Source organism: Mustelus asterias, chromosome 15, assembly GCF_964213995.1.
Source record: "Mustelus asterias chromosome 15, sMusAst1.hap1.1, whole genome shotgun sequence".
Lineage (NCBI taxonomy): Eukaryota > Metazoa > Chordata > Chondrichthyes > Carcharhiniformes > Triakidae > Mustelus > Mustelus asterias.
The window spans coordinates 39,107,083-39,120,251 of NC_135815.1; the positions used below are offsets into that span (position 1 = coordinate 39,107,083).

A 13,169-nucleotide genomic window follows, 5' to 3' on the forward strand; every position below is an offset into this window, starting at 1 on the left:
ACTATTAATCCAGAAACTCAGCTAATGTAGGAGACCTGGGTTCGAATCCCACCATGGCAGATGGTGGAATTTGAATTCAATAAAAAATATCTGAAACTAAGGGTCGACTGATGACCATGAAACTATTGTCGATCGTCAGAAAAACCCATCTGATCCACTAATGTCCTTTAAGGAAGGAAATCTGCTGTCTTTACCTGGTCTGGCCGGCATGTGACTCTAGAGCCACAGCAATGTGGTTGACTCTCAACTGCCCTCTGAAATGGCCGAGCAAGCCCCTCAGTTCAAGGGCAACTTGGGATGGGCAATAAATGCTGGCCAGCCAGTGATGCCCATGTCCCACAAATGAATAATGAAATAAAATTTTCACCAGTTTAGAAGCAAAAAGACAGATAGCTCAAACAATAACCCAATGGATAAGTATTATGAAAGGTGGATCAATAATGCCCCAACATATATCAAATAGAAATCTGCTTTGGGTATAATAATCAGGCAATCTGTATTTGTGTATTTGTGTTATTTATATCTGAGAACAACTGAAAACTAAAAAGCTTAAGGCAGGTAGTTATAAATTAAAATAAGACTACAAAATTTAATTGGGAAGAAATTAATGCATACATTATTAAAAATGTAAACACAAGTCACCTAAAATCTAAACAAAAGCCAGAAGCTTACCAGACACTAGATATTTTTCAGACAGCATGATTTTAGTGACTGGGCTGCGGTGAACTGTGAAGGTTTGGAAAAGCTGAGGACCTGACCCGACAGTTTCAGGATGTTGGACTATTACACGCACTGCACCAGAACTGGTTCCATATGCAATTTCAATCCAGTTGCCGCTGACACCTATAAATGGAGCAAGAAACATTTGGTAACCGTGTATTCGCTAAAACTTTAAAGAACTTGATCATATCCCAAATCTGATCATCTGTTTTTTCCTTTTGTTTTTCCTGTTAGACAACTGACTTGGGCGGGGGTACAGCTTCAGTACCTTGTCTGGCCAGTTCGTGCAAGCCTCTGCAGTGACTCGTGGAAAGTTATTCTATTAAGGATATTATAGCCTGGCCCAGCCTTATTTCATCAACATCCACATATATTTTCCAGCAGAGGTATCGGTAATGATCAGGAATAGGAATCCGGATTGATTTCCAAGTCAAGGGGGTAGCAAGAGCTACAGTTTTATCTCTACTGCCAATTCCTGCTTAAATAGGACCTTAATGACATTGTTTTTCCCTGGCTTCACTGTCACCAAGCACCACAACTGAATCCAGCTCCACAACCTCTCACTGACATTAGCATTTCAGTTTCCCTCGGAAAACTGGTTGTCCACTGGAGCCTTCTACTCTGTACTTGTCTGCTGTTTAATCTGGTAATCTGTGCTGAACAAGGTTTGCAATGGATTAGGACACATTTTTGTGACTTTAATTAACAGACTGTTATATTAGGTCATTAGCAATATACATACTTGTTTTTGGAGTGAGGTACACACTTAATGCAGTGATGGCATCGTTTGATGGATCGTGATAAAGTTCAGTCACGAGAAGATCATTATCCTTCATCCTTAATGGGAATTTCTGCATATCTACAATACAGAATAGGATCAATAGTATTAATAACCAATGTGCTATGATTTACATATGAAAGATAAAACATTAAGTCCATCAGATTTGGAGTAGATGTAGCACTTTTATGTTTACATTTTGGAATAAGATACGCCAAAGCAGACTACTTTACTGCAAGAGTGAGAGATAAGACAAGGTGAATCTAAACACATATGGAGCATCAACTTTCTCAGCAAGCATCAAATCAGTGTGACACTTGTATTGAAATCTCTATTATTCATAAAGGAGGGCCCCAATGATGCGTAATGATAATTAACAGATAATAAATGGTCTCTTTTTCACCATATCTGAATGTGGAAAAAGGGAACCAAGCATCTTGATGTTCAGTGATAGTGCACATCCAATGTTCATCATTAACTAAGGGTCGGTGTAGTCTCCCGATTCCATGTTAATGATCCATCAGTGGAGGTATGTAACAAAAGATCTTAAACAATTACAATAGACCTCTTACCTATATAATATATTGATCCATTATTACAGCCCAGCAGAAGGAATGTCCCTGCTGTATCACAGCTTGTGATAGGAACAACTTCCTGTACCTGTATGTTTCAAAAGAATTTGAAGGGAACATGGATCATATCACAATTATTGATATATTAACTTGGCAAAGGTAACATTTAAAAAGCAAAAGAAAAACACCATGAAAATCATTGTAATGAAACACATTTAGTCTCAATTACATGAAAAGAATATGCTAGTTTTGAACATCTACCAGAGAAACAAAGAAAGAGATGTTAAAAACAAAAAGTTACACGTCTCACTGATCATGTGCAACAATCCACTAATGGAATTTGTCAATTTGTACTACACTCGTATCTACTAGAAGATCCCGAGTGTGCAGAATTATTTCACCTGGAACACAGAGCCAGCAGGCAGAGACTACTTACATTCCATAAGTTATGTAACACTTGATCAAAACAGAGGTAAAAGAACAATGGGACTAAGATTTCAGTCTCTGCATCTGTTCTGTGCCTGCCACAAGAGGTAGAAAATTGGGGACAGGCCTTGTGCCTGTCTGGATTTTAAATATGCTGCCTCGGGTTTTTTTTAAACTGAGAACCCAAGCAACTCTTACTGATCCTCAGCACATGCCTAATTAAACCTCCAAAATATAACCATGACAAATCCTGTTGACTTGCACCAATGTGATGAAATCACCATGCACAGCTTCTCTCATTAAGACAGAGTAATTCAAAGTGACTTCCAGCTTCTCTTGAAACTGTATTTGCCTAGAACCCACCAAGTATTGTTTTAAATTTGACCCCAAAACTTTGATTTCTTTTATTAAATTTATTTCAGATCTTTGCTTTAGTTGTATTTCAATTTCATTTACTTGTTTTTCCAAGTTTCCTTTTCCCCCATTTTGCCACCAATGAATCAGGGCATTTTATTTAATGTGCCTTGTTGGTTGAATGGAAATTCCTGCAAAATTCCTCGTACTTTCTCGGAGCTGGAAGTCAGAAATTATCAGATGGGCGTGACTGCCGGTAATTGGGATGAGTGAGACACATCCATCATTATCCAGGTAAACTGGTTCACAGATCTCACCAGAAATTCTTGGTCATGTCAGATAAGACTTTGCAAGGAACTCTGCTTGCTGGTTTGGAATTGAGCCCTCAAGGTGGCCCCTGTTCCACCAGAACATTTGTCTCAGGTTGGACATTCTCAGGTTGCACATGCAAAGTGACAGACAAGGGGACATGTTAACCCCTCTGTCAGTAACTGCCTGAAGGGCCGTATGGCTTACTTCTGCTCCTATTTCATAAGTAATAGATATTTTCAAGGCTGGGATTGTTAACTTTTTGTCAGGTTAAGGGTATCAAGGGACATGCGCCAGAAGCAAGCAAATGAAATTGAAGCATAGACCACTCCCACTCGTGATCTGAAGGGCTGAATGGCCTATTCCTGTTCCTATGCAAAGCATATAATGTTGAAGTAGCAAGAAATGAAACACTGAAATTTCATAATTGAGCAAAGCTCCTCAGACCCATTTAAGCAGCTGCTTGGTTATTTAACCATCTTTCAACCAGGGGAACTGGGAGCTGCCCCACTTCTTCACTTGCCCACAGAGCCTGCATGGTCTCCAAATTGGGTTTCCTTTCACTTAATTTATTTGCTGCACTTATCCTGTCCCATCTTTGGCAAAGTTTGACAAATATCTAAAATTTATTTAAGCTTGAATACTGAAAATGTTTGGCCATATATGCAGCCATTTAACTTAAAAAGGGGAACACCACTTTTTTAATTTGGTTTTGCTGGCTAGGATGCCCATTTATCCCATCTGGCTTGCTCCCCACACAACTGTAAAGTGGCATCGGCAGCTAGGTATAATTATTTGAATAAACTGAAGCAGAAATCTTGGGCTATTGGCGCATTGCTTAACCTTTTGCACCAGCAATGCAACAAAAAGTCTAATTTTGTGCTGGTGGCAGTATTTCAGCTCCATTACTGAATATGTTGTTCTGTACTCAGCAACATTTTCTGTATTATAAATAGAAGCATTTAATCCCTCCCCAACTTCCAATAGTGGTTGGGACATAGGAGCAGGAGTAGGCCATTCAGTCCTTTAAGCCTTAATTTGATTTATTGTCACATGTACTGGGTTGTAGTGAAAAGTTTTGTACCTTCAATAAGATCATGGCTGATCTCTCAACTCCACTTTGCTGCCCCCATAACCTCCGACTCCCTCATCAATAATCTGTCTAACTTTGCCTCAAACAAATGCAACAACCCAGTCTCCATTGCTCTTGTCACTGGATTTTGCATGTATTAAGACATGAGTGGACACAGGAATTTTGAGGAAAGGTTAGACAGACTAGGCTTGTTTCGGCTGGAGTTTAAAATATGGGGTAACTTGATTGAAGTATACAAGATCCTGAATGGTTTCGACAAGGTGGATTTGGAAAGGATGTTGTTTTTAAATTAATTTAAAGGATGTGGGCATTGCTGGCTGAGCCAACATTTAATGCCCATTCTTAGTTACCCTTGAGAAGGTGGTGGTGAGCTGCCTTCTTGAACTGCTGCAGTCCCTGAGGTATAGGTACATCCACAGTGCTGGTAGGGAGGGGACTCCTGGATTGTGGCCCAGCAATAGTAGAGGAATGGATTTGATTTATATTGTCACACGTATTGGGATATAGTGAAAAGTATTGTTTCTTCAATCAGATCATGGCTGACCTGGTCAAGATGACGATTGACCTGGAGGGGAACCTCCAGGGAGTGGTGTTCCCAGTTATCTGCTGCCCTTGTCCTTTTAGATGATAGTGGTTGTGGGTTTGGAAAGTGCTGCCTAAGGAACCTTGTTGAGATCCTGCAGTGCATCTTGTACACGGTACACACTGCTGCAACTGTCCGTCGTGATAGTAGAGGGATTGAACGTTTCCTCTTGTGGGCGATTCCTGGACTAGGGGGCACTGTTTTAAAATTAGGGATCAAGCTTTTAAGACAGATGAGAATTTCTTGCTCTGAGGGCTGAGAGACTCTGGAATTCTCTGCCTTAGAAGACGGTGGAGGCAGGGTCATTGAATATTTTAAAGGCAGAGGTAGACAGATTCATGTTAGGCAAGTGAATCAAAGGTTATTGAGGGGATAGAATATAAAAGCAGGGAGGTCTTGCTGCAACTGTACAAGGCACTGGTGAGGCCGCAACTGGAGTACTGTGTGCAGTTTTGGTCCCCTTATTTGCGAAAGGATATCTTGGCCTTGGAGGGAGTGCAGAGAAGGTTCACCAGGTTGATACCGGAGATGAGGGGTGTAGCTTATGAGGAGAGATTAAACAGATTGGGTCTGTACTCGGAGTTTAGAAGGATGAGGGGTGATCTTATAGAGACATATAAGATAATGAAGGGGCTGGATAGGGTAGAGGTGGAGAGATTCTTTCCACTTAGAAGGGAAACCAGAACTAGAGGGCACAGCCTCAAAATAAGGGGGGGGCCGGTTCAGAACAGAGTTGAGGGGGAACTTCTTCTCTCAGAGGGTAGTGAATCTCTGGAATTCTCTGCCCATTGAAGTGGTGGAGGCTCCCTCGTTGAATATGTTTAAATCACGGGTAGATAGTTTTCTGATCGATAAGGGAATTAGGGGATATGAGGAGCAGGCGGGTAAGTGGAACTGATTCGCTTCAGATCAGCCATGATCTTGTTGAATGGCGGGGCAGGCTCGAAGGGCCAGATGGCCTACTCCTGCTCCTATTTCTTATGTTCTTATGTTATCAGTGGTAGATAGGAATGTGGAATTCGAAATGCAAATGGATCAGTCAAGATCTTACTGAATGGCGGAGCAGGCACAAGGGGCCGAGTGGTCTACTTCTGCTCCTATTTCATACATTCACATGATGCAGTACTACCAAATTGCTCGTTGCTAAGCATGACAGAAAAATTCAGCAGCCTGTTTGTTATGACCCTTTGTGTACATCATAGAACCACAGAATCCCTATAGTGCAGAAGGAGGCCATTCAGCCCAGTGATTCTGCACTGATTCTCTGATAGAGTATCTTACCCAGGCTCTCTTTCCCGCCTTATCCCAATAACCCTACACATTCACCATGGCTAACCCACCTAACCCACACATCTTGAGACACTAAGGAGTAATTTACCATGGCCAATCCACCTAACCTGCACATCTTTGGACTGTGGGAGAAAACTGGAGCACCCGGAGTAAACCCATGCAGACACGGGGAGAATGTCTTTGGATTATATTTTATACTAAACTTGCATATTTATTAAATAAATGATACTGAAAATAATTTACTCAGTACCTTACTGCATTTGCAACTTATGTGATGTGTCAGTGAAATAGCATATATTATTCTATTATATGTCTCCAGCATAGGTTCAAAAATAGCAAATGAAAGTTTACAAGATTTTCTTAAGGATGTAGCTCACCTGCCAGTGTTGGGTAACTGCATTCCACACTCCTACTTTCCCAGTGTGACTGGTTGCAACCAGCTGATTTCCAATAAAGAAGAGTGCATCCACTGGAACTCCAAGACTAAATACACCTACAAAACGGAACAGCAGACAGGTTTGTTGCTACATTTCTATATTTCATAGCAATTCTCTCATTCTGGAGTTGACTGATGTATTGTTGGATAAGATCTCTCTTTTATTGACCTTCAAGGTCATAAGGTTATCATAAGGTAACACTGATTGGAAACCCTTTTCTGACATACAGACTCTTATTTTCCCTTTCAATTAACAAGCATTTTATTAAAATAAATGGTATATCATAACTTTACTTAAAATATATAAATGAAGTGGAATTACTCTCCAGATAAATACCTGTGATTGTTGTCTTGCTTGGCACTTCGATAAGAGGACCAAAGAATGACATTTTTGAGCCATGCAACACAGCTGCAAACAGCTAGCAAATCCAAAAGTAAATACCAGACCTGTGAGCAATGCCATTCTACATTTCTTCTAATTCACGTGTACGGAGTTACAAGGGAACAGAGAAAATGAATGCAAAGAGAGCAGATTACTCCAGAGGGAGGACGTACTCAGTAAAAATTATTCACAACAGCATGTCAACTCCTTCTGTATTTGAAGTGTCTTGCCTGTTTAGTTTAAGCAGCGTTGAGAGCTGCCAGAAAAATAAAATATTTCATGAAGAATGACAGAATGCTGTCCTCAGGGTGTTGGACGGTGGGGGGGCGGCAAAAGTACCCCAATGAGCAGTGTGGGAATTGTGTTTCCTTTCAATATGGAAGGTGCTAAACCACAGAAGGCAGACAGTAAAAAACACAATGTGTCACTGGGCACAATTTCCTTTTAGGAATGTTCTGCGGTTTCAGGAGATGTTTGCATACATTTCTTTACATTGACTGTGTAGAAGTGGTTCCAGTTCTCCTGGAATTTGGAGTCATTTAACAGTGGCCTACAAACTCTTAGTGTCAAGGACCCTCAACTACAATTCAGAAATTGCTCAAGCTCCCACTCAAGTGTTGGAATATGGGGCCCTGCATTTTTTAGCAAGGCACCATTATACCATCAAAACCCCACCGCTTTGTGCTAAGTGCTCCCTTTTCAGAAAGGCTTAGGATTACAGAGGTGTTTGAGTCGGCTTTATCAACAGTAATATGTATGAGATCTTTATTTATAAATAATGGATTTCAGCAAACTTGGGACTGATACTGGTGGAGAGAATATTACATCAAAGTAAACACAAATATTAGTGAATTCAATAGTGCCATTATCTACTGGCATTTTAGAAAATTAATACTTGAATTTGTTTTCAGTCATGACCTAGGCTTACTGCTACCGCAGAATTCAACGGATCGGTGAGTTGGTAGAAATTATGGTGCTTTTCTTAGCCTTCGGCAGGATTTGGAGGGGCCACTGGCCTCGATCTGCCAGTCAATGTTTTTTTTAAAAGAAAACTTTTAACCTGATCAATATTGTAGCTCAACTACGTGCAACTGATCTTCCTAGGATGGATTACTTGGCTCGACGGGCATTAAAATTTTGCATACCACGTATATGGCAATGCTGGATGCAAAGTGCAAGTAGATGCCTTTTGAACTCAGCGCTATGACACAGATGACAAGAATGTTCCTGTCATTTGAATATTAAAGTAGCCTACCTGTATTTGGATGGGTGTACTGTATGAAGGAAGGAAATAAGACAGCTATTAAAACAGAGAAAGGTCTAATATAGTGTGTGTGTTTGTGTGGGTGTGTGTTACATCAGAAATGTTAATTTTTTTAGACAAATATTTCTCTATCCTTACTCATAGCTAATAACCCAGAATAGACCAGGATGCGCATATATTGAGAAAAGAATGCTTTCCATGCCAATAATTTCTCTGGTACAAGATGAAGCAGAATTCAAATACAACCCTTGCTGTGATACAAACATAATGTAATGTTCACTTTAAGTGACTGTCATTGATACAAGTTACAATTCCAAAAATTTTACATTCTGATCCATATAGATCTGATACATTAAATTGCATTTAATTTTAAAACACTGTCCAAATTAGGAATGCTCACCAATTGGAGCAAAAGCAGGCAAAATATTTGAAAGAAAGATGGTGATAAATCTAGAGATTCAGTTCTCAATGAGCAGAATCTTTTATTAATAATTGACACTGGTGTGTTTTAGCAGTTACACAGTGACACTGGGGTCACTGTGACATAAGAGGTCATTGTGAGATAGAGCAAGGTTGTCTTACAAATCTTTATACCAGTCTTTAGTCTACAATCTTGCTGGGTTTCACGATCAATGTTACTACCTACGTTGAAGTTTAATACTTCAGTATACATTATAAAAATTAAGAAACAAGGCCTTTCATTAACTGAAGGATTTCACTTAGCTCCTGACAACGTGTAAGATATATAGATTTTCATACAAGAAACTTGCTATTAGTCACTGACAGCAGCACATTCACACCATCTGAATTAACAGAAACATGAAGAACGTTACTTTATGCATTTTCCTGGACTTCAATATATTTTATTTTAGATGTTATTGAACATTTATAAATGCTAGATGGAAGTTATGCCAAATGCTAAATGATTGACTTGAAAGGTAGATTTTCTCTAAATACTACTTATAGCAAAGTTTTAAACACAAATCCAGTCCCCATTGCATATGGTGGGCTATATTCCAGTAAGAATTTCCCTACTGTATACCGCAGCCAATAAAACCAGTAGAAATCCAAATACAAAATGCAGCTAATGCGTCTCTACTTTCCAACTGTCTTCCATAGTTGATACCAGCACAGTTGAGTGAAGCAGCTTGAAGATCTAATTTTGTTTGAAATCAACAAAACTTTTAAAATGGTAAGCACTGAACTGCTAAATTAGCCAGCATGCTTAATTAATTTTAAGCGATGACTTTGCAATTTACACCTATGGTTACAGCAAATGGTTAGTGCCATTTGCCTGATGTAACTCACTGTCTGTAATAAGCTTGGATAGTGCAAGTCACAGACACTTCATATTAAAAAAATTAGGCTTTTACTACAAGGAATAAACAGCAAATTTCCCCCTTTTTAACCTTCAACTGTGGAAGGTGGAGAAGGAGAGAAGCAGAGGCACTTATCTTCAGAACAGAAAGGAAGGGAAAAGAAATTAACTAGCGATCTTGATGGGTCATTTCTGCACACCCTTAGGACAACTCTAGATGAGTTCAGTGAAGATCTGGAGATAGGTTGCTATCCCTTATGGTGCTGCAGAAATTCTAAACAAATACTAACAAAGAATATCTCAGCCTCAGAATAAACAAATGCCACATAAACACAATGGGACATTCTGCAGCTTTATCTTCATTATACGTTCGTCAAAACTCCCTCATGCAAGGATATAACTCTTACACATTAGCAACATTTTGTATTTTGACTTCAAAATGTTACTGTAACGATAGATTCAGCAGTTTACCCAAATTTATCAACCTACATGATCTTCCTTCGGAACTGATGTGGCTCTTGGAATGGCCTGTACACACCCCTAACACATGCATCTGTTTAAACTCGCACAATAGGATGTGTAATTAAAACAAAGTTATCATCTATATAACTTAGATCCAATAATTACGAAACTTAAAAGCCTAGTTGGTGTCCTTTCTCAATCCTGACTCTTCAGTGTATTTCAGTGTCACCATGGCAGTGAATTCTCTCTTACTAATAGCAAATTAAATATAACCACACTTCTTTATAATATGAAAAAAATCCTATACAATGAAATATTGTGGCTATATTCAAGAGAAGTAGGAAGAAGCACTTTAAAATCTTTTAGGAGTCAATGTCTCCTCAGTGAAACTACTAGCAGGAGAGCATCCACCATGTTTAATTCCACTTCCAGCCTCATGCACGTCAAGTGTCATAAATATTCATGCCAATTAAACAATGCTACAATTTACATAAACATCTGTTGTGCATATTAAACCCCCTTTTTCCAATTGTATGTTGACAACTGGTAACTTGTAATAAATTCACCTGGGGAGAGGAACCATCTCCCAAGCTCAGCAAAGGAATGACAGCCTTACAGCCAGGCACAGTAATGGTGATAACTTGCTTTAATTTATTTTCAAAATATGCATTAGAAGCTATTCTGAAATAGATTTGGGTTGACACATAAATCTGCTTATTTGCTGGGTCTGTCCCTGTAGAAATCTACTGTGCAGCTTGCAACAAAGAAACAATAGATATGAAAAATGCAAAATCAGGGATTTTCAGAAACATCTCTCCCTCTTAAGGTGCCTTGAATTAAAAGGATAAAACTGCTGGAAACTTCACAAAGACAAAATAGTGCAGATACTGGAAATCTGAAGTATAAACAGAAAAATGCTGGAAAGAATCAGCAGGGCAGGAAACGTTAATGTTGCTTGGCCTGCTGAGTATTTCCATAATTTTCTGATTATAAGCTAGAAACTTCAGATTTCATCAACATAAAGTTAAGATAAAGAATGTCTCAGACATAGTTGATTACTGTGAAAGACTGAATTAATTGAGCAATATGCTAGATTGTCGTGTGCGCAATATAGCTCCTTTTCTTTGTGACTCCTGGCTCTCACCCTACTTCAACCTTCAGTTCTTCAAAAGATGGCGACTCATGTTAAACTATTGTTCCATGGATGCCTTTGGCTCTCTGGTGCCTGTCAAGTGACTATTGTAATCAGGTGACACCACACTGAGTGCTGCAACGCAACTCCCTGCTAGCACATCACAGCTGAGACACTTACTGCCCTTACACCACATCCCACACAAGCAAGTTGCAGCACAGCATGAGAATCATCTAACATTTCCCCTCACTAGACCAGGGACTGCGGCCAATTGTGCCACATTTACAGCTACCCCAGGGAATAATAACCTTACTCAACATACTCAGAATCAAACCTGTGACCCCCTGTACTGGAGGCTCAGTACCATGCCAAATGGTGCAACCTTCAAATCAGCTGAAAATCCCAGTCCAAATAAAGCTAACTCAAATTAGTGCCATCCGATTGATCCTAGTACTGATCTCTTTGTCATCCGAATAATAGTAAAAAGAAACACCCTAACAATGAAACAAATCTATTCACTCCACATAAGGAACAGAACCTTGCAATTAATAAACTGCCTTTAATGCAATAAAATATCCCAAGATACTTTATGAGATGAATGCTGGACATTAACATGGAATTAAGAAAAATTACACAGGTAGTATCACCAGTCTGATTCACAGACAGTTCCAGTTATTCATACTGAACCTTCCTGTCTTTTATGCAGAACTAGTTAACGATTAAATTGGGCCATGGGACTATTTACCTCTAATGTACAGAACAGCCCCACAGTAATTTTCAAAAGGACCACAGACTTTGTCCCATTCACTCAACTCAGAGTTCTGAATAATGTTTAAACAGTCTCACCCCCATGTTAGGTGAGATAGAACTGTTTTATTCCATAAACATGCAATACATACCTATTTCATTGCCACTGCCTCCATCCTGAATGCTCCACAGGATGATACTACTCTCAGATGCCACAGCCACCATCTTGTCTTTATCACCAAGAGGTCCTCCAACAACTTTAGCATTAACTGCTACTCGCTCTATCGTCCAGTCCAAGTAAGGACTCGTGAAAACCTGCTGCCATCCAGAGGACTCTTTAATTCTAGAAATGAACAAAGACATCTTACTGATTAAGAAATCCTCATCAACATAATGCATACAATGCTTTAGAAACCAGAACATTTTCTAACAATTTGTAACAGATTACCTTGGTGATTGACGACGACTATCTTTGAAAAGGACACAGAAGTAAATTATGAAAATCTAAGGACGTTGTTCTCATTTTCTTTGGAACAGATTTCAAGATGACATTCTAACTTAAGTTTTAAAGATGACCAAGGGAATTAAAGCCGATACAAGTTGCTAAAGTGCATGTTCATATACCAGAGCATACAAATTAAAAACTAGAAAGGTTTGAGCTAATCGGAAAATAGAGTAGCACTTTAAAGAAAAAATGATCAAGAATAAGTTGCCTTAGATGAGTTCATTTTTTATATATATTATTAGTGTTGTAAGTAGGCTCACATTAATACTGCAATAAAGTTACTGTGAAAATTCCCTAGTCGCCACACTCCCGACCTCTGTTTGGGCACACTGAGGGAGAATTTAGCATGGCCAATGCACCTACTCAGCACGGCTTACAGTCTGTGGGAGGAAACCGGAGCACCCAGAGGAAACCTACGTAAACATGGGGAGAACGTGCAAACTTTGCATAGTGACCCAAGCCAGGAATCGAATCCAGGTCCCTGGAGCTGTGAGGCAGCAGTGCTAACCACTGAAACACCGTGCCGCCTCTGAGGATTGAATATGACCTAATAGCCTTTGCCAGTTTATAGAAATTCAGATGTTAAATTCTAATAGACTTGTCAGCAGCCACTAATCCCTGATAAGGTGCCACATTCTGCAATTGGTCTCTTAAGGCTACTGTTTGAAATCTGACCAGGCATTATTGAATAGTTAGCAATAACAGTGCATAACTCAGTGGCTTTCATCACCCAATGTTATAATCACCTCTGCCATTGGTTTCATCCAAGATGAACTATACCATAAATGGTTAGAATGG

The 13,169-nt window shown here is 39.4% G+C and overlaps 1 protein-coding gene across 1 annotated transcript in view; it reads right to left on the minus strand.

Moving 5' to 3' along the window:
• The window catches only part of kctd3 (potassium channel tetramerization domain containing 3), a 67,128-nt gene that overhangs the window by 10,876 nt on the left and 43,083 nt on the right, over nt 1–13,169 (minus strand). Inside the window, exons 9-13 of the mRNA XM_078229790.1 lie at nt 12,019–12,209; nt 6,503–6,618; nt 2,071–2,158; nt 1,463–1,579; nt 673–843 (exon numbers count right to left, since the gene is read on the minus strand). Coding sequence (XP_078085916.1) covers nt 673–843; nt 1,463–1,579; nt 2,071–2,158; nt 6,503–6,618; nt 12,019–12,209 — 683 coding nt within the window. The remainder of the gene's footprint in view (nt 1–672; nt 844–1,462; nt 1,580–2,070; nt 2,159–6,502; nt 6,619–12,018; nt 12,210–13,169) is intronic.